This window comes from Mugil cephalus, chromosome 22 (genome assembly GCF_022458985.1).
Source record: "Mugil cephalus isolate CIBA_MC_2020 chromosome 22, CIBA_Mcephalus_1.1, whole genome shotgun sequence".
In the NCBI taxonomy this organism is placed as follows: Eukaryota; Metazoa; Chordata; class Actinopteri; order Mugiliformes; family Mugilidae; genus Mugil; species Mugil cephalus.
The window spans coordinates 3,372,060-3,395,458 of NC_061791.1; the positions used below are offsets into that span (position 1 = coordinate 3,372,060).

The window sequence follows — 23,399 nt, forward strand, 5'->3', positions numbered from 1 at the left end:
GACCTCACTCAGTAAAGATGCTGTCACCATGTGCAGGTAAGTGTGTGTTGTTTGCATAAGTGTGCAGGTGTGTGTTTGTAAATGGGGATTGGTTGTCCGTCCTGGAGGTGGGTGTGTGTCTGTTCTCTAATTGAAAGGCAGTGTGGTGGGTGGGTGTCTCTAAAAACTACTTTAAAGGTGGGAACCAGCGCTGAGTGAGTTTCTGTTGGGAAACTCCGGACCATTGTAAACCTAACAACAAACTTTACAAAGAAACCAATCATATGGAGGGAAAACAAACACACTGCATGTTTGCTGTGTTTATAAAAGACACAATAATAATAGTTTCAGATTCCAAATACAGATTCTTTCAAATTGAGACTTCCGTAGAGGTTTTTACAAGATCTATTAAAAACTAAGAGTTTGTTGCAAGCTCACCGCCGACACAACACCTTAGTGAGACATATCCTGTTTGTCTTGTTTCATTTGACAGCTCGGTGTTCACAAGGAAGAGACTATAGCAGCAATGTGGTGAAAAAATACCACGGACAAACAAAACTTTGTTCACATGAAGTTGGTGGTAAGATGAAGTACTCTTGAATGGGTGATTTTCATATGATGCAAACACAGAGAAATGGAAGGGAGACATAGTTTTTAAAGGAGGAAGTTCCGCACTTCAGGGAACAACATCATCTGCATATAGTCGAATGCACAACTACAAAACAAATGAAGTCATTATAATAATACAAACCTTTAGTGTTAGTAAACACTGACTACCACCAGTTTCACAAGGATGATAGCGAGTTTGGAACATCAGGGAAACCCAGATAGAGCAGGGGAGTTGTTGCTGGTATTTATCTATCACATAAAAAAGAGCTAGCTCCATCCATGCACTAGCAAGTTGTGCTTGTTTCACTCGGACAAATATTATACGTATATGTGAGAGGTTCCTTAAAAGTCCTCCAGCAACCAAATGTGAGCTACACGTGTTCTAAGATTGTTTAAATAATTTTTGATGTTCCCCAAAGTTTTTCAACAAGATAAACATTGTCGATGACTAACCTCAACACTGTGCAACGCTGTGCAAGGGAGGCAACACCTTGAATTAAAATTAAACATTTGACGGTGCATAGATGTAATGTACCATCTGATAGCCTTCCTGATCCCACACATCCAGTTAGCAGCATCCCCGGAGAGGAGAGCAATTTATTATGATAATTATGACAGTTTGTTGTGAATTTTATTTTATATCAGTTAATTTATTTCTTAATCTTACTTGTATTTGTATTACAAACAGGCGTAAAAATAAAAAGGCACGATTTTTGGACGTAGTTTGTATGTTTTCCATTCTTTAAGTACTGGGACTGTTTCAAAAACTACCACGTTGGCACCGATAATGGATAAAACTTTAACGATCCTTATAAACTAGCAGTATTTTTATTGTTCTGCTTGTTCATCATCAGGCAACAAGCAAACAATTTAGTTTAAATCAAGACCAAATACCTGGAGTAATTAGTACAACAAATGGAAGAAAGAAATACAAAATAAAAGATTACTAATTGACAAAACTAAGACACTGAAACCCAAGTGAGAAACAAGGAATATGTCCAGGGTGAAGTTGACCACATGGAGCCACCTGGTAAGTACATGCAGCTGTCAGCCACAGATGGTCTTTGATGCATCAGATGTGTTCAAGTACCGTTCAAGTGTGGCCTGGGAACACTCAAACTGGTAATGTACAGGAAAGGATCCAGCCAAAGCCTCAAGGTGCAAACATCAAACACAGATTAAGGAAAGAAGAAGCAGATTCACTGCTTCACAGTAATGCAGCACACTGTGGGGCCTTCACAGTCCTCTCGGTGTGTGCGGATAATCTAGTTTGTGTGTTACAGGTGGTTGAATATCCAACCTGAGCCTCACGTTGCCTCGGGGACAGTGAAACTGATCCACAAGACTCTCTTCATGCATAAAATTCACCATTAGCACAAGTTTTACGATTTCAGATCCTGATAGATATTATTTTGAGTGTCCCAGCATCTTGTGTTTTTCTTTTTTTTTTTTTTTTTTTGCCTCCGGAGGCTCAGTATATCATCCTGACAGACAAAACACTGAATGTCTCGTGATCAAAGGGCGCAGGAATGCAGCCACGGTGTATCACATAATCACTGACAGACAGCGAGAGCGGGGATGCAGGCTTAAAGTCAAACACTGCAGCCGTGTAGGTTGCACCGCAGCTGGAGGAGATGAATGACACGGTTGGTGGTGGTTAAAAATGCGGAGGGATGAGAAGGGAAAGACGCTGCAAAGGTGAACCACGTTTGTTGTGGTGCACAAATGTTTAAACTCAGATTATCCTCACGTTTTTAACATGCAATCATCAGCTGACTCAAGCTAATAAAAGATTAAGATAAATGCTCCACGGCACAAAGAGGATATGATGCAAAAACCTAAACATGACAACCCTACTGCTCTGGCCTTCTGTAATGACCCATAAAACCATTTCTGAAAGATGTGTCACCTCTGTGGTTGAGGAAGTTGGAAAGGTTCGGAAAATAAAAGAACTGCTGCTAGTTGGAAACTATTTGTGAATAAATGAGGATTCGATTTACCACCATTTACCAGAAAAAGACAATGAGCTAAGCCAAGGTAGCAGTGTGACTTTAGTAGCCATGTCTCAGAGTCATGCAGGTCATAGCACATTTAAAACAAACCTGTTCAGACTGTGCATTAACATCCCAGCTGCATGTGCCTGTGTTCACACCTGAGATTTCAGGCACTGAAATTTCAAATTCTTGAAAAAATGCAGAAATGATGCACATTATAAAAAATACTTCTGATGACAGATATGTACTTCAGAGGAAATACTGCATTAATTAACTTTTTTTTTTTTTTTTTGCTTAATACTGAACCCAAGTCTAACAGGATAAGAAGAAGCAGCTGAAAGAAGCACAATAACAGAGTTGCGAGAGACGCAGCCTCACAGTTTAATTCAATTCAGGGAGATTTATTGGCACGATAAACCTATTTTACTACGCCAACACACATCTTTCACCGTCCCCTCCTTCCTGCGCGGATTCCAGCCGAATCCGGTTTAAAAATAACAGCTTTCAATCAAACATTTACATAAAGGAGGAAACGTATCGTCACGGCAACAGTGGTGCTTCTGTTTTTCTTGCGTATGTTGTTTTAAACTTTCTGCCGCAGATTTAGGCAGCGTCATATCTCTGAATTTCATTCTGATGACAGTAAGGTCACTGTGTGGACGCTCCGTATGAATGGTGAATGTTTACAGTGAGCTCTTATCCCGGCTCGTCGGTATCTCGGGGTCGAGATTGTGCGTCTGGATAAGCACGGGATTGGAGATAACTGTGCAGCAGAGTCTGCTGCTGCTGCTGCTGCAGAGTCCCACCCTGATACAGATCTGTTTTCCTTTGAACCTCCCACAAGTTCAGCAGAAAAATGACTTCCAATTTTGCTTTCACAGGGTTCGGTTTACAAACGCTGACTCCTGCACACGTTCATTCACATTTCTGTTTTTAGAAATGAACCCGCAGACACGTTTCAGACTTTAAAAGGCACATAAAAGGCGAACAAATCCTACTGTTTTGTTTTTTTTTTTGTGTTGACACTTGAAAATCAAGACTTTTCTCGTTTGCAGCTGAATAAATGTTCATGTTGTAACACTTAGTGCTAAGAAGAAGTGGCATGAATTTCTATCAGCAAACACCAGCCACATGGTGCAAAACAAGTTTGACCAGACAGATCAGAGGAGAATTAGTCCAGGCTGCAAAGAAAAATCCTTGTATCAAAGAAATACATCTTATACTAGACAAGACAAGAACTTTGTGCTTATTTTAAGAGTTACTGTCAAGCAAAAGAAGCTTAACCCGTTGGCAGATTTTGTTTGCATGGAAGAGAAGAAGATAAATAAAAAGGTCAGGACTCCAGCAAACACTTCGTCGTGTAAGGAACAGTTATATGGGTCAATAAACTGTATAACTGAGCGACTTTTACAGTCCATGGGATATATCTTGCATACATTTTTATTAAAAGTAAAAAAATCTGTTCATTATGATCATGTCTTTACAAAATCCATAATTACTTATTAGGAAAATAATCACTTATTAATAAAAAACGACTGGATATCACTAAAATGCAACTTAATAAGTTGAGCTAATTATGACAGATATTTCTATTTTGGCAATGAGTCAAATCTTATATGGAAAATAACATATTGTATCCGTGTCCGAGAAATCACTTTCAGCTAAATTACTCATTACGAACACATTACAGCTCCTAACGAAGTGAGTTATATCCAGATCACATGACCTGTTCCAAGGTTTCAATTTCAATTTACTCTATTTGTATACATGATGTTTAGAAGTATCTTTCCATAAAAATGCCATGTGGTGACTGGTTGTAGGCGGCCATGTTGTTTTTAGTTCTTGAAAACAGACAAAATGTGACCAACTGTGACTAACTCAAAAAGCTGTGCAATTATATATTGACTCATATATTAGAAATTAGAGTTTACGTACAGAATTAAATGTAATTGTTAAAGGTTGAACTATATTCTATACCTTGAATAAAGAGCTAAAGCAAAATAAGGATAAATTCTCAGACGTGTGTATATATTGGTGTGATAATTTAGTTTAAATGTGAAAGAAAGGGCAAAATATATATATATAGGGCTTAAACTGGACCCGAACGGCCGTTTTTAGCTTATGCATATTACGTATAGAAAAGAGCCCGTACATTTCTGTGCAAGAAAGAACATCTGAACTTGTTGCATGTCTGATAAGGCCCCTAGTATCTCTGGTTTGAGTAAATCTGTTATTTTTTAACATGCAGGTGCACTCAAATCTCAGCAATTTCCATAAAACGAGGCAATATGTAAAAGTAAACCTGTCTGTTATGCTAATTAGGACATTTGAATAGGTTATGCATGTATTTTTATTGATAGTTTTTGACAAATAAAGCCATGATTTCTACTATTTTGTGCAGAGGGAAACTGACATGACACATTTTAAACGTTTAACTCCTACAAATGCTGCACAGTCGACCGCGTCAGGACACGCCGTCGACTGGTGTCCTGTTCCTGCAGCTGAGGACGGGGGAGCTTTGTCCGTCAAACCGGCATCTGACTGAAGAGTTAATCCCCCACAATCCACAAAGATTACAGAGCAACTCCGGCTGCTGTGATTCATCCCTCTGCTACTGTTGTCTGCACGGTTTTTATTCACAGATTGAAACCAGCCGTGACGGTTTATCGTATTACAAAACAGGGGAGGTATTGTTGTTGTAGTTGAACAGTTTGACATATTTGATTCAGAGTTCGACCATTTTTCATGAGTTTTAAGACGCCGAGTGAAGTTTTCACAAATTTTTTATTTGAACCGCGCTCCATGTTCAGGCTAACCAATGCAAACACAAACACTGTGGCTCCAGACGCCACCATAATCCCTCTGAGACACGTCAGTGCTGCCAAAATATCTGTATGTATCTTTAAACCAATCCTATCTATCCAAGCCAATCTAATGAAACGAGCATGTTTGGGTTCTGTGAAAGGTCTGAATGTCCTCATCGAATTTCAAAATAAAGCTAATAAAGATACGTTTCTTTGGGGAACACATACAGAGTATTTATTAAATATTAAAACAATGACATATTGAAGTATGTAAGTCAACATTTTAATCTCGACAAGCCCGTTTTTTTGTTTTGTTTGTTTTGTTTTTTCTCTCCATCGTTTCCATCTCTGCGTTTGCCAGGTAACCCTCAACTTTGTGTTTCCTTTAACACAATAGTCGACTGATTAGAGGACCGGGGTGAAGAGCAGATTAGCAGAGATATATGAAGAGGAAGACAGGCTTGATAAGCAGATGGCGATGATGTTTGTTTACATGGAGCGGCTGTGAGGATCCAGATGTTTGATAGAGACGGGGCGGGACGGCCGAGGGATACGCAACATCAAACGGAACATGAGACGTTTAAGTGTCTCATCTGAACTCCGACTTTTATTTAGAGCTATAAAACATGGAGTGGGAGGAGGTTGTGTGGAGTTGAAACCTCTCGAATAACACTTTGTCTGGGCTTTTTTATTCACCCCCCCACCCCTCCCAGATGATTTTTGTGGTTGCAGTTATGGGTTTAAGCTTGTGTGTGTGTGTCTCAACACAGCGTTTTTGTTGCTGTTTTTTGTCCATATTTTGTTTTAGTTTATATTTAGTTTATATATATTCACTTTTAACAATACGCAGAGTCTTCAGGAGTCTTCAACGAAGGAACAAACTTAGCCTGGTGCTATTTATAAATATACTTTATTATTATAATTTTTGCATTTAATATTAAGCTACTCAAATAATATGCAGGTTAAAATATTATTATTTATTCATTTATTTTAATTCAAACATGTGCAACAGGAGGTTGTCGGTGGCCGTGCAACTGCTGCAAACATACCAGACATAAGCAAACCTAACTGTATAAATAAATGTCAGTTAAAAAAAAATAAAAAATACATAATTGACAGATTCACTTTAACTTTAAAAAAAAAAAGCTACACTGTTAGCCTGTTAGCTTGTTAGCATGAAAAATGTCTAATCAACCAAAGATTTTGCAAGCATGTGTGTGCATTTTGCATATGGGGAGATCAAGTTTACTTTTTTATTGCAGCTTATTCTACTTCATTTAAACCTGTTGTCCTCGTTACTGGACACTCTAGTTGCCATCTACTGGTAGCAAAGGGTCAATACATTCTACAGACGATCACAAAACGAGGAATAAAACCTCATCAAATTCTATGGTTAAAGCTTATTTATAGTTTGATACAACCCGTAAATTAACAAATTTTTATCAGGAGGTAAAATTATACTTCTTGCATCTTAACCTCGTATCACTGTGTGTGCATGTGTCTTGACTGACGCTTTCGGCCAATACGACCGCTGAGAATCCTTTAAGATGATCTTGATATCAGTTTTTATCAGTTTACGTTTGTAGTCTATTGCACAGCCTCATAACAACATTAACATATATAATTTCAAACTGTATTACAATAAGATAAAGATTCACAACTCCCTGTGGCTAAAGAAGAACACTAACGAGTAAATACAAAAAAATGCAGTTCCTCTAACGACCAGCTGACTCTAAAGTCGAGTCAATTCTCATAATATCCATGTTAAAATAATAATACCACAACAGAAGTACACATGTTTACAGTCTGCAACTTAAGCCACGCCCATTTTTGGATTAGCCAGGAGTTGGGCGGAGTCAAGCGCTGCCAAGTAAAAATCCTTAATAGATCTTAGAGGAAAGCAGCTGAACCTACGAGCGCACATTTGACAAAAATAGGCTTTATTTATCCTTGCTTTTCTCTCTGGAATAAATATCATCAATGTACACTTTTTAAATCCATTCAAAACACTTCAAAATATCTTAAGAATCGCTCTAAATCTCCTTCTCTTCCTAATCACGGCTGACATCACAGAGTTAACTCGTAAACACAAGATAGGTCAGAATGACAGAACGTAAACTGAGACCACTGATAACTGTAGTACTACAGGTTAAAGGTCAATGTGGAGAAAAAACAGGAATACAAGTCAGGAATAAAGCTAATGAGAAGAGGGGAGTAAAAGGACTAGAACATTTTTTCCCACAGAGGAATATGTTTTTTTCTAGTTTTTACAACAGTTTTCCCCTCTTATTGGTTTTGGCCTGTGTGGCTGTTTGTGTGTTTACCGTCGGCTCAGCCTTCCCCTCGTAGCTGTTAATGAGCAGTCGTAAAACCCAAAGGGAAAACACATTAACATTCCTTTTTAAGGTTACTTTTCTAACTTTTAGACTGCTATCTTGTGCTAATCCTCAGCTCTCTTTCATACAAAGTCAAGTACGTTGTAAAACGTGTGCAAACAAATGCTAAAAGCTACTTTGTTTAAACATACTATGCCAGGCTAACAGAGGTATCCAAACATGCTACATGTAGCATTTAGGTCCCTCTTTGCGCACAATATATGTAAAGTATAGTAAAACCATTTTTTTCAGCTTAATTGCAACTTTATTTTATATGACATTAGCTCATTCTTGCTAAGCTAACTTAACGAGATTCAGAGAGATGTTATTCTGTCAATCATGATCCCAAATCAAAGTAATAGTATCCGTAAGTAAAAGGCTTATAGTAAGCGCGTATTACCTTTTATTCTGGGCTGTTCTTTTTTATCTTATTTGTTGCTTTCTGCCTTATATTAATTGCACTTAAACCCAGGTCATAACATGTGACTCCTGCTATGTATTATTGCTGTATGAATGGTTGTATACATGGGTTGTATAACTGACTAATTCTGCGAGCACGCTTCCAGTTCAAATAAAATTTTAGTGGCCTTAATTTGTAAATGGGACACAAAAAGTAAAATTGTTCCATGTTTATCATCAGATATGATTAACTTTGCATTAAGTACTGGAAATAATTACCATAGTCTTTTGTTAAAGAAGAAAAAAATGTACATTTTTCACATATTTACACTCTATTTTTATCCCGTTTGCTCGCTAGGGAGCTTATTTTTGAGCTTTTTGCACAATAATCTGCATTTTTGCACTGCCTGTCTTGCACTAACTACTTCACCGTCCATATTTAATAACTTATCAATTATATTATATCCCAATTTTTAGCTTTTTAAAAAACTTCCCAGCCCACATTGTGCATACTCAATGTCAAAGTGGTGTTATATTCTTTGTTATTTGTATATATGTTTCTGCGCTACTGTGACAAGGTAATTTCCCATACGTGGGATAAATAAACGTGTCTTCTTTATCCACTGTTTATTGATTAAGACAGCTGAAGCCACTTGTAATGACAAACAGTGAACACTCCCCAGTCATAAACACGGGAACATGTCCAAGGTTACGCTCTCTCCCACGTGACTTGAATGCAGCATAAAGGTCAAGACGTGTGATTGCAAGTTGGTACTATTTAGTTTGAAGGTGTCATATTTTACCAGAGGTGGATGATGCTTTAATGTTTTATAAAACTGTGATAAGTTCCTGTATAGCTGAAAGCTTTTACTGCTGTTTTTCCCTGAAAAGCTCATGAGGCCTTAAATGTGACGTGACGGACGCTTTCGGATGAATTATCACCTGCTCCGGTGTTAATGGGCCTCCGTTAAGAGCCGAAGAGAAAACACATGAACATTCCTCCCTATCCGGACTCGCTGTTTGCTCTCCCTTCCCCGTGCTGCCTTCGCTTCCTTTCCTCTGCCTGTGTTTGTTTTTCCCAGCAGACAGGAAGTGGACCGTATTCTCTCTTTCTCGCTGTCACTCATTTACTGCCTCTCCCTTCGGCTAAACCAATCACACGGAGCCGGGGCAGAGAATAACTCGAGCTGTACAGACACCCGGGAGACGGTTAAATAAATATTACATACTTTTACGGAGAGGGCAGATGATAAATGGCTCCGTATGCTTTTCTAATTTCAAAATTTTACTATGCTAAATCTTAAAGCAAAGCTGTTGTCATTGAACATTTTTGGCAATTTTATTGAATTAAATCAATCATATAACAATCAGAACTCATTAAATCTAAGAAACTACACTTGTTAGTGTTCAGTTATTTCATATTTATGTTGAAATATTTAAATTTTGTATTGGTAAGTGTAATTAAGCACACTGAAAAGAGCTGTGGGAACTTATTTTAGATTAAATATCAATAAGATTCTAATTATTTTCATGTTTTTTGGCAAACGCGTTTGAAATTCTTACTACTTTTGCTCGTTTGGGCCTAAAACAACCTTCACATGACAGAATCAGAGAGAGTAAAGTAACTTTTACGTTGAACTGATGAACATTTTTAGGGCTAAGGAGGCTAAAGCATCACAAACCAATGCTCAAACTCATTATTTGTTGAACTAAGAACCAAAAACTCTTAGAAAAAGAAAAAAATAGGAGTTATAATTCTATTTTCATGACTAGACATGATACTTTATCACATTATTTTTGACGTGAATTGAATTTACCATCCAGAAAGCAGCACAAAAGGCAGATTTGTCTAAGTATTCATGCTCCAGACTCAGGGCGGCTGATTACATTGACTGCTGATCATATTAGTCAGTTAGAGGTTCATTAAAAGAGTCTGAGCTTTTCGCTAACGAGGTTTAATAACCTGGACTGACGTCAAACTTCTATCTGTGTTGCCTGTGTGTTCAGTCACAAAATGTATGTTTACTTAATTAGTGGTAGTAAATGGATTTTAAAGGCTTAAATACATATATATTCCAAAGTGTCAGTGGAAGGTGGAGGTCTTAATACGGTCTGGCCACCAATGTAAATGCAGTCGAGAGTCACTGGACACGCTAGTAGGGTAAATGTCGGCTAGCTGCTGCGTGAGATCACCGTCACTGTGATAACTGACACAGGTGTGTGTTTACTCGAGTGTGTAAATCAGCTAGCGTTGACAGGCGTCCAGAGAGAGGCTCTGCTGATTGACCAACTTATTTAAAGCTAAACTCACACACGCACACACAACTCCACCCTGTTTGTCTATACGTATTACAAAACTAACGGCTAACGGGGATTCATTGCTATTTGACTCCCTGATCCAACATGATGTAATGTAATAAATCAAATTAAGTCTGTGACGGTTTAAACAAAAGCTTCGGATTTGCCAGGCTAACGGAGGTACGCAGTTTAATGACGTGGTAAATTACGACATTATTTCACATATTAGCTCCGGTTGACGAGCTAATGTTTGGAGACGTTGAAGAGATTTTGCTGACTTGGTTTGTTGACACACGATATTGTTTTGTTTTGAACATTTTTACCATATACACTCCACCAGAGTCATACTACCTATAAAACTCAGCTACATGTTAAATGTTGTAGCACTGGCTATAACTAAATATTTAGCATGTAGCTTAAATCAATATCAGATTGCTTTCAGTGCACTTTGAGATGAATGCTAACATAGCATACAAACATGCGTACATCAAGCTTAATGTAGCGTTTAGCTCCCTAGTTGTACAAAACATATGATCAGTTTTACAACAACATCACAGCTTTGATCTGCATTATATTAGCTTATCCTGGTTAGCTAATATTAGCAAACTTCATAGAGATGTTACAGGGTCTCTGAGTCATTTCGTTCACTTGTGCTATTGTCTTGAAGATGTACATTTATCCCAAAATTCTCCACCAGAGTTACACTATCTTTAAAACTCAGCTGCATGCTATATTTTAGAATGTTAGCACTTAGCTTGTAGCTAAAGTTAACATTTAGCATTGGCTATAACTAAATATTTACCTCTTCGATAACTTATAGATTACTTAGAGATGAATGCTAACATATCCCGTAAAAATATATTTAAATCTCAGCTACATGCTAAATGTTGACTCTAGCGTTTAACTTTACATTTACACACATAAAAATGCTACATGCTATAGGATGTATAATGTCTGTGTCTGCAGCTTGTTACTCGGCTCAGCTGTGAAGGGTTTGCACTGTTATGAATATCTGTGGGAAGCCTTGACAGCTCTCTGCTACACATCTGCAACCACACACAGACACCAAAAATGTGTTTTTTACGGAATAACTGATACCTAAAAAGCCACAGAACTGTGCTCAGCATTACTCAGCACTACTGGGGTGTTTGATTGTGCTCAGCATTGGTTTGAAATGTGCTGAGCTAACCCTCCTCCTGCTGGAAGAATAAAGCCACATCAGTGTTGACAAGCGGCGGAGCCAAACCCACGCTTCACTCTGGGAAGACTGGAAATATTTAACAGCAGATGGGTCGTAAACACTGAGGTGTGAGGTTGGTTTGTGACATGGTGACATTTCAGAACAGAGTGGTTGAAAAATGACAGGAACTCAAAGATTTGCAATACAAAAACAAATACCAGATTGACAATTGCTTAACAATTTAGATTAAATATACAACTAATAGGTTAATATCATCAGCATATGAGGATATTTTAGCTACTTTCATCACTTAAAGTCACAGAAATGCCATTTTTGTGGTAAACATGTCATAGCTTGAGATTTATTTATTTATTTATTTGCAAGAACGAGAAGACTTGCTTTCATTTTTGCCTTATAAGTGTGAATATGGAACCAGGAAGTATGTTGCCTCCATACTGACAGATGTCATTACACTGACATTAAAATGCTCAAAGAAGCAAACAAAGTTTGGATTGTTCTGACAGTCCCAATGAAAGCTGAATGTTATTTTCCAGTTTAAAAAGAGCCCACAGATGATGTGACATGAAAATTCAATGCAGCCTTTCATTGGACAAATGTTAGGCCACGCCCCCAAGAGCAGAATGACTCATCAACACTCATTAAACGCTTTCTAGGAAATGACTTTAGAAAACTCTAGAAAAATACCTTTAAGAATCTTATATAAAATGACATATTTGTCTGTGATGGGTTAAAACAATAACATATAGTGTTCAACATATTGTATATAAAACTAACATTTTGAATTTTAAACTGGACTTTAAAGGTGCAAAGATTGTTTGCTTTTTACACACCAAACACAAGCCAAAAACACATAATAAAATGAATCATTTTCCCGTTGATGTTAACTGACAAACTATGAATATATAAACAATAATATCATAAAATGCAATTATAACTCCTCTCATTACATAAAACTGTGAATCATTATATCGAGCAGATCACAACCAGAGGAAGTGATATTTTTTTCTAACACAATTCAATCATGTACCAGAGTGTTTGCACGTTGCTGCTGCTCTTTATGCCGGTGTCACATCACACATCCTGTATGTGTTTCCTATGAGGGAAATACCTCCGTCTCACCCTGCCTGAGTTAAGTTACTAAAAGCCTGACACAGACAGTTGTAAGATGTTGTAATACAGCCTCTAACATGAACCAGACCTCCTGCACACCCTGCTGTCTTCTAGGAATTACACACACAAAAATACCATTCTTGGTGAGTGATGCATTTAGGGTGTGTTTCGTGAGCAGGGGTCCAGGGTTTTGTCATATCACAATGGAATTTCAGAAAAACACGGTGGAATTCAAGTAAGAGCTCAGACAAATGGCATCATCTTAATATGTGTCGTTCCCCATAACATGGCGTCGTAGGGCTGCAACTACCAACTGTTTACATTATCCATTTATTCGTTGTTATTCATTATTTTTTTTTCTGTAAATGAGACCCATAACTAGTCAGAAAATGCTGAAAAACAGACAAAAATTTCCTAAATCCCAATTTTATGTCTTTAGACAGGCTGAAATTTAATGATTTGCAATGACTATCACCTAAGAGAGAGAAAAAACAATCATTTCTTATAGTGGGGATTGTTAAAAATAGTTAAAACGTTGATATTTCTTCTTTAAAAATAACTTAAATACATAAATTAGTTTATTTAAGTCATTTGAAACAGTTTCCTACATCAATTACAGAAAAAATCTCACTGCAATATTTTCTTACTTTAACTTAAGACTTTAATACCAATATTTTTGTCTGTACACTGAATGTATTTCAGATTAAGGATCAGATGTAACAATATATAATATACATTATAGTGTGATGATAAAACAAGGGTGAAACTACAGCAGACAAAATGTTTGTCTACAGCACAACCTGGTGGTGATGCACAGTACTGCAGAGGATTTTTCCTAATTAATAGTACTCAAGATTAAATTAATCAGAATCCATGTTTAACCATGAAAATAACATGTGTTCCTGTGTTTATATTTTTAAATACTTAAGAATAAACTAATCTGTGCAGAAATTCAACCTAATATATATTTTAAATATTTTAGATTTCTGTTTTGACTGACATTTTCTAGGCTCAGGACTGATATACTTTTCTACTTTTCAGTGTGTTGTGGTGGATAACTGCACATTACTCAGGGTAGAAAGGGCTCTTATTTCATCACTGGATGCTAAAATTATCCAACTAAAGCCGGGATGGTCCAAATAAAAAATTTACAGTGCAGTTTTTACTCACAGGAGGCGGCGTGTTGTTATTGAGCTGGTCCTGAGTGACGGGCGAAGATGCAGGGTGACAGTCGAGCGTCACTTTTTCCCGACATGCAGTGTGACACGTGTACTTACAACCTGCGGACAAACAAATTAAAGCACGACTGAATTCACTGGAAAGAAGAGATAATAAAGATGGCGGTAAGGCAGAGATACACAGTGCACTCAAATTTTTTCCCAACGTATATGCAAATAATTCTTGATAAGGACGGCCCGTCACAGTTGAAGTCCGAGTTCCCTTTTTGCAAATTGAAACCAAACATGCAAATTCTGACATGGGGCAAATATGAATGAGGTTAAAGTTTAAAAAAAAACAACAAAAGCAGGCACAATTGACATATATTTTTTACATTAAAATGCCAATAAAGATGCAATAAAAGAGACACATGGACAAAACTCAGAATCAGAAGCTGTACTTTGACACATTTAGGATTAATATGCATTAAATAAGATGAAAACAGAGGCACGTCAGTGATACACTGTTGTATTTAGGGCAAAATTCAATGTAAATTCTGCAGTTTTTGGTTTAAAAGTGTGTTAAATATGGACCTACGTGAATTTTCCTGCCTCTTTAAATCAAAAACAAAACACTTTGGGACATGAAAACATGGACGTGAGCAACAACACTCCTCAGGTAGAAACTATAGTCACACAAACTTTAAGATTTAGCTTGGCTGGATGAAAACGTGAATAAATAAGGTTGAATTTTACCAAAATTATTCAGCGTCAGGCTCAAACACAAACATTTTCTTTTTGTTTTAACTGCACATCTGTATATCTGATAGACACAAACAATACATATAACAATTAAGAACAAAAGATCAGTCATTTAATCAGTTAAACAAGCAAAATATTCAATGTAAACTTTGTATTTTGAGGTTTAAGCAAAAGGAAATATTTACAAACATTGCATTTGCCTCTTGGAGCTCATATAGCACTTTTCTGATGCTATTTTACAATTAATTTAACTAAATCCTTGGTTCTTTAATACATTTATCCATGTCACTCACTAATATTTATGTGCCAGACCTACACAAAAACACAAAACCAGCCACAATCCATCACCAGCATTAAGCACTGACATCAATAAGACGCTTATTTCCTTTCACTCCGACGCAAACGTCTACATCCCACCGTCCTACCTGTCGACCTCTTCCTCACGTGCTGTCCAACTTTATCCGACAGTTTGCACATGGCTGCTCCCATCTCCCATCTTCATCTTAAACTCCGCATCCTCACTTAGATCTGCTGCACATCACACCGCACGGGATCAAGCTGCACATGCCAACACACACCGTGTCCCCTCTCTGCCTATGCAGCCTTATTTTCAGCGAGCTCTGCTCAGACCTCGGATGCTGATGTGCGTTGCTGCCATTCTCCCCCTGTCTCTCTGTGTTGTTGTGCTGAGTGGGGTGATTTAACAGTCAAATGGAGGCCACAGTGTGATGGACAGAGGAGGGGGGGTGGTGGTGGTGGTAGTGGTGGTGGTGGTGGTGGTGGAGTAATGCTGACTCAGTCATCTACACTCTCTCCTCTCTGCTCTCTTACGTAGCTTGTTATGACTAGTGTGTGTCTGTCTACACGGTTTCCTGTCCGTCCATTCATGCATCCACCCACACGTCCACCTCCATCTCTCGACAATGAACCTTATCCACAGAGGAAGACACAAAGAGCCTTCTGCATCCATCCATCCATAACATCATGTGCAGTGTTTATTTTTAGATCTGGGAAAAAGATGTCTAATCAAACACAGAAGGAGCAGGAACACAAAAGCTGCGTTTTCTGTGATGTTAGGGAGTTGTTGCACAAATTTGCTCCACAGTGAAACACAATATGACTTTGATATTAATATGGGATCTGCTTTTCTGGCGCTAAATATCATGAATTGTTAGTGGAACAGTCTTCCAGAAGCTTCTTCTTCCTGGCATTTCATAAATGAACATGCAGTTTTTATTGTTTACTGGAATTTTATTGTTTTTATTGTTTTATCTATTTATTTCTTATTTCTTACTTCTCTTCGAATATATTCTGTATATAACCCTCTTCTGTAAAGCACATTGCCGACTTAAAGGTGCTTTTTAAATAAAGCTTGAGTTGAGTTGTTGGATGTAGCTAACTAGCAAAACGCTACCAGGCTAACAAGCTAAGCGGAAATTCCTGCTGTGATAGCATTGTTATACATTTCTAGCGTCTTGATCAGTTCAAAAAAATATTTGATTGAAGATGACCACGATATTAAAATGTGAATACCTGACATTTTATAAGACTTTATATTTGGCGCTAGTTAGCGTTAGCATAGTTACTGTTGCCGTGTTAGCTTGTAGCTCAAATACAGCCCGATAGATGGCCTAAAAAAAGCTAAAGAGCAGCAACCACGCAGGCTATTTTCTATTTAGCACCTTAATCAGCTCAACATATTTGAATAAAGATTACATAAATATTTAAATGTGAATACCTCACATTTTATGATACATTATATTCGGTGCTTTATAGCACAAACGACTGTTGGCATGGTTAAAGTTGCCGTGTTAGCTTGTAGCTCAAATGTAGCGTCATAGGAGGCCTAAAAAAGCTAAAGAGCAGCAACTACACAGGACATTTTCCATTCAGCATCTTGGTTAGGTCAAAAATAGTTTAATAAAAATCGCACTAATATCGGAGTGCATATATATCACATTGTCATAAGACTATGTATTTGCTGCTAATTACTGAATGTTAGCAGGCTATCATGGTATTCTGTGTTAGCAGCCTGGTGATAGCATGTAGCTCAAATGCGGCCTCACATAGAAGAGATAGCATGACTTTACAGCCTAACAAAGCTAAAGAGCACCAACTATACAAGCTATTTAACATTTATCTGGTAGCTGTTAGCCTTAGCTAAAGCTAATCTGGGAACTATTACGTGTTTCCTTAAATACTGAAAACTCAGGTTTGATCATGAACACAAACAAAATACGAAAGTATAGCAAATGAGGAGATAAAGCAACACTTCTGAAAGCTAATTAGCGTAGCCTCATGGGATTTTATGTCATTAGCTGCTTTTAAGCCATATGTTTAATTCACATAGTACTCTGTTGTTACAATCCCAACATTTTTACACTTTTTAAAGACTCCTTTCACTCCATTTTTACTATTAAATTAATAAAATTAACGTTCATTTTGACATTTGGACTTTGCTTGTGTCTTTAGCTTAGTTTGCTAAGAATTAACTCCAATTTAAACGGCATTCAACTAGTGCTTAAATATTAATGATAAAATACATGAGTAATAATAATAATACAAATTTTGCTTTAATAATTTACATTATTCTCGCTATAAATAATATAATTAGGTTAAATTTGGAATGTGTGGCGTTACAAAAAATACTTCACTGATCTGTATAACTGTATTCACTGTGTTTCATCTTCCTCTTCCACTGTTCTTCCTCCTTTCTGTCCTTTTATGCTGCCTCCTTTTTTTTTTCTCACCGCCTCTTCACCATCTCCTGTCTCGAGGATAAAAGCATTTCCCAGACGCCACAGATCGATCAGACTCAATCAGACCGAAGAAGGAAAGCTGGACCGACACACAGCCTCTCTAACCTCTCATCTTTTTGCAGTAAAACCAAGATGGACGGTAGAGAATTGATGATTTAAATCAGCAAATTAGTAAAAACTGTATTAACAGTTCATTCATTAATAATTAAATGAATTCAGTTAGTAAAATACACACTTTCCGCCTCAGTTTACGTTTCTTCTGTGCTAAAACTCAAACAGCAGCCTGTAAATCTCCACACACAAACACACACAGAGGTTTTTATTCTGAAGCTCAGCAGGTTTTTTGCTCAGAGGTCAAAGGTCAAAAAACCACAGACTGGTCGGACTCGACTCTTTCTCTCATGGGTGAATCTTTTTTTTTTTTTTTTGTAGCACAACGTCTATAATTGGGTCTGTGTGTGCAGAAAAACAGACACTGTGAGGCTTCAGGTCCTTTAACACACACCTGCTAAAACACACACACACACACACCTCCCACTGACATAATGCATTCCCCAAACCCGAACCCTAGACATGCATAACTATAAAATAAAATAAAAAAACATTTGTGTTCCATGAAAATTTGTATATTATTGTATGTACAGTTCACTAATTTGCTAATTTGTTAGCTCTTAATGATGGTGGTTTCTTACATCTCTACCAAGCGTCTTTTTCATTTTTTAGACTTTACAGTTAATCAGCAAAAGATAATAATCTACATCCTACCACACAGTGGTCTTAAAAACACTGGAGTTAAGCATTTTTTGAACTGATTCTGATCAACCACAACATTATGACCACTGACAGGATGAAGTAAATAACATTTCACCCTTTCACTGGCATTGTAACCGCACGGTTGATTATTATTATTATTATTTTGTAGTAGTAGACAATAAAATGCTTAATTTCTTATTTTGCTAGTCATTCAGTTTAGTGTAAGATAATTTGCCCCTGTGTGAACACATTATATATACAAATATCTAAGTTGTGGCCTTCATACTTTTTGAGCTATAGCGCTTTTGAACTGATGATCATAGCTTGAAAATATACAGCGTCAGCATTTATTTGTTTTATCAGTCTGTACAATCGTGTGAACAATATGAATGATAAAGTACTCAGTTTGCAGTGCATGTGATTAATATAGATTAAAAAATGAATGATATTTAATCGTGATTAATCGTATTTCTTAGTGTGGAAGTCAAAGGGTTAAAGCATCAGGTGACAATTCTATGTTCTTCTGGGAATCTTTTGGACCTGGGACTCATTTGGGTTGATGTTATTTAGACATGTAGCACTCACCTAGACCAGACCAGACATCCCCCCACCCCGCACCCCATTGCAATGACACTCCTTAATAGCAGCAGCTTACAAAAACACTTAAGGATATAAAACGATTACAAAGTCTATGCATCCGTTTGAAATTTGATGCACGCAGGAAATATTCATTTGAGGACTTAAACCCCTATTTTTTATTATTCATACTGGCGTCATCAGGCTTATTTGAACATTGCATGACTACATCACAAAGCTTTTGCTGCAAATGCTTTCACAGAAGAGTACGAAGACAAAGACAGGTGTGTGTGCGTGCGTGAAGACAGGTGTGTGTTGAATACAGCTGCCATCTGCTCTTTTCTGATTCGTTTTGTAATGTTTCTTTTCCGTTCTTCGTACATGTCTGGACTCGTGCTCAGTTCTTTTATCATATAACTAAAAAATGCAACGAGTGAGAATAAAAAGAACCAAGAAGCTCTGGTGTTTTACTGGATTTATATTTCTGTTTTTACTCATTTTCACCGAGCAACACTTCAATCTGTTTAGTTTCATGTCTCCGTAGAAGATAAATGTAAGTTCCTGTTACCAGATAGCTCTCGTCCGGCTTGGTTTACGGTAAACTCTTGCGGATTAATTTACAGTAGACAAGGAAACAGGAAATTTTCTGTGAGAGAGAAAATCAAAACTCACCAGAGTTTCTCCACAGGAGACTGACTTCCAGACGTCCTGTTCGCCGCATCGCCTTCGGAAAGCGATAGAAAAATCTGGACATCCTCCTCAAAGTTTGGCCAAAGTTTTTGCCAAAGCCCATCGCACACACTCTCTCCGCCACAGACACACAATCCCCCCCTTATTCTCCTAAAATCTCCAAACGTTCCTCAAAATCCTTAAATCCTCAAATCCAAACAGAACTTCATCCTTCACCTCCATCCATGACGCCTCTCCGGACTACGCTGGTGCTTCTCCTTCGCACCCATTTGTGTTTGTGGCATGAAAGACTGTGTGTGTGTGCGTGTGTGTGGGTCATTGAAAGCCACAGGTTTAAGTGTGTCTTGTGGAGCCAAACTGCCACAGCGACTGAACAAACAAAAGGACGGCAGCTGACAGACAGAGAGGAGGAGAAGGCAGACTCTAAATACTGTAGACAATCAGCTGAGGCATTTCTCACAGGCTGCATAACGCGACACCTCATCGCTGTCTCTTTTCTCAGACGCATGAACCCCTAATTAAAACAAAGCTGATGAGTATTTATTTGAAGTGAGAGAATCCTTCTACATGTGAGTCCCTCTGACATAAGAGGAGGACAGAGTGAAACGAGGCTGCAGAGACGCTTCCTGCTAATGACTAATGAACGCTAATGCAACATTAAACGCAATCAGACAAAGATCCTCCGCTCTCTTTGCAGGTTTCTGTTACTTTGAGGCGAAGGACACATAGAGAGTCAGCAAGTTGAAACACAGAAACAACTCTCGTACTTTTACCGTAATAAACAAATCGATTTTCTTGTTGCAGGTATCTGCAAATAGTGTCAAAAATACACCAATGACCACCTGGTTAACACAAAAACACCCTCTGACCCGTCGAGACATGGACTCCAGGGATTCAAGGAGACTTTATTGTCATTCCAACAACATATACTTGTACATGATGTGGAATGAAATTATGCACTAAGGCCTGATTCAGCCAGACAACAACATTTCACAACAATATTTTGCAAAAAAGAGCCAAAAATATCAGGAGATCCAACAAATCCATTATTCCTTTAGTTAAAATAGTTGAAATTTCAAGAACTGCCAAACCAGACTCAATTGACAGATAAAGAAAACAATTGACAAGTTTTAATTTTACCTGCAGACTGAATCTGACAGAGCGTGTAATATGTGGCCTCGTGATTGGCTCAGCAGCGATAGGGGCGGAGCCTACTGTGTACAGGTTATTCCATATATATAGATGATAATCGTTATTCATTTCCAGTGGTCATAATGTTATGGCTGATCTGTTTGTGTCCTTCTTACAGATATTTTAGTTGACCCCGGCTCCTCATATATGGAGACATTAAGTTTTAGGTTTTATCACAGCTTATTCGGCTTCATTTAAACCCGTTGTCCTCGTTAGTGGACGCTTTAGTCTGCCCTCTAGTGGTAACAAAGGGTCAATACAGTAGTTGGTAAATACGTGACAGTTGGCGTTTCATCGGATTCATTCTACAGGACAAAAGTGGACAAGGAACAAAACTCCAAAATCTATTCAAATTCTATGGTTAAAACTTATTTATTTATTCTTATTAATGTTTGATACGACGCAAAATTTTAACAAATTTTATCAATAGCAACGAGCTACAACCTCGCTAATTAGCAAGTACTCATTTGAGGACGTTGGGACTTCAATGTTCGCAATTCTGGTTTTGCTCAGCCACGTTCAGGTATTAAAATAAACAATTTTATATTCTGTGTCTTTATTATAATATCAATCATGAAATAATCCCAGTGTCCCCATATGAGGACTACTTCCTGTTTAAAGATAATGCTTAGTCTTTGTACTTCGTAGGTCCGACTCATCCCAAACACCTTGGAAAAATTAAAAATGCATAACAAACAAAAACGTGGCTCTCAGAGATTTCTCTACTGGAGTTTATATATTTGTACAGTTTGAACCTTTATTGCACAGATCAGTCATTTACCGATAATATTCTCGGACTTTTAATCTTTAACGATTCAAACAACTAGAGTTCACCCTCAACATTCTTGTATCTATTAGGTTATTTTCAGCCGTTTTTATTGTGGCTGATCTGCACTGACACAATAATAACAATTTAATTCCATTAAAATCCACTATATGAGCATGAAGTGCTCAGCAACTTTACGAGAATTTAACTTTTAAAAGAAACACATGAGCAAATCTGGCTTATGAGTGACTGTCTGCGTGTTAATAAGTGAACCAGTGACGGATCCGTCCTCTGTGGAGACCTGCAGGACATTTTGTTTCCCAGTTTGCATCCTTTTGAGGAGGGTCACCCCCTTTCTGTTGACATTGTGTTGGAGTAATGGGCCTTTAACGGGCTTCCTGAGTCGCAGTCGACTGCGGAAATGAATCAAAATGAGCAGAAGCATCGACTGATACGCAGACACATAAACAAATGCACGTACGCAAACTCCATCAGAGCCGCTGGAAACACAGAGTGCATTGTGCAGGATCATTGTCTGCAAAGTTAATGACGTTAGGAGGCTAAATGGACGAAGGCTGGGGAGGAAGATTGTTTGTTTAGTTTCTCTCCAGGTTGTTTCAGCCTCTTATTCAGCAACATTTGTGCTTTAAAGTTAAATATAACAGTAATAATGAAATGAAAACGAGACATGTTCAGTGACAAAACGTATATATGGAGGCTGTATATCGTATCGTGTTTCCTATCGAGTTTTGTGATATATGTGTAGCTTTTAGTTCTGTGTATGACTTAATGTGTGGTAATAGGGAATTAAATAGATTTTAAGTGATATTTTCTAATGTAACACACAACTCAACAAGTAGTTAGTCCGTTAGCCTAACTAGTAGCTCCCTAACTACTAGTTAGCCTACTTCATAGCTAACTAGTTGTTAGCCTGTTATGCTTTAGTATATCTACAGAAATATACTTTTTTATTGAGGATTAACTTGTGAACTTGTGGCTTTACGACAGGGCAGCACGAATAAAGCAAATAAATCAATTTGAATCTCAGTAATGTCTGTTAAATAGCAGTAATATAACTTTATAACGTTAAAGTTCAAGTTTAGATTTAATAGTAAAATAATACACAAACTGGTTTTGCTTCACTTGTTTTTGTATTGTCATATTTAAAGCTTAAAACTTAGCAGCCTGTTGTTCCATAGTGTTAGTTAAACAACAGCAATATGCCGCTCAGGCTTTCCAGTTAAAACAAACTAGCTAGCATTAGCCTGTTTTTGGCTAGCTCCATAATGTGGGTCAAACATAAGGGGTCATATTACTAACGATTCTCAGCGCTAAAAGTTGTTCCTAGCTAGCGGCTAAATTCTAAAAAGATTCCTAGAATTAACGTTTTCTAAGAATTTGCCGTCCGAGTTGAGAGCAGATCCTGGTAACGATTAAAGGTGAGATCTGTTAAGAGCAGGTAGGAGGACTTTTACGAGGCTCAGGAGTTTCTTTTTTTTTTTTTTTTCTTTTGTCGGACCATTTTGAAGTGTAGTTTTCTTACTATGTAGAATATTATTTATAATTCCACAGCCTTCATAGAGATTAGATTCTAGTATGACTGATGTGACGCTTTATTCCATGGCCATTATCGCCAAAAACGTATTTTTATCTGACTTTTAGAATCGTATGTAGCGACGGGTTCAACCACACGTCCTCACTAAGATCAGAGTTTATGATAATACAAATATCACAAATCCTTTGCTCACCTTCAATTGTGTTTTTGTTTTTTTTTTCTGCAATCTTATGTCTGCTTTATCAATTTAAGGAATTAAAGGAGTTCCACAGGGTAGAAGTTTGGGTCCACTTTTTTTTATTAGTATTATTCAAAGCTGAACTGTTCTAATGGGGTATTTTTATTATATGCAAATGCTTGTATTTTACTGGTCTCCCATACAATTAAAACAGCTGTCAGTAAAACCTGAGAGTTTACATTT

The 23,399-nt window shown here is 37.5% G+C and overlaps 1 protein-coding gene across 1 annotated transcript in view; it reads right to left on the reverse strand.

Annotated features, from left to right (window-relative positions):
- rassf3 (Ras association domain family member 3) overlaps nucleotides 1-23,399 on the reverse strand; it is a 65,592-nt gene that overhangs the window by 39,814 nt on the left and 2,379 nt on the right. Inside the window, exon 2 of the mRNA XM_047575561.1 lies at nucleotides 13,940-14,049. Coding sequence (XP_047431517.1) covers nucleotides 13,940-14,049 — 110 coding nt within the window. The remainder of the gene's footprint in view (nucleotides 1-13,939; nucleotides 14,050-23,399) is intronic.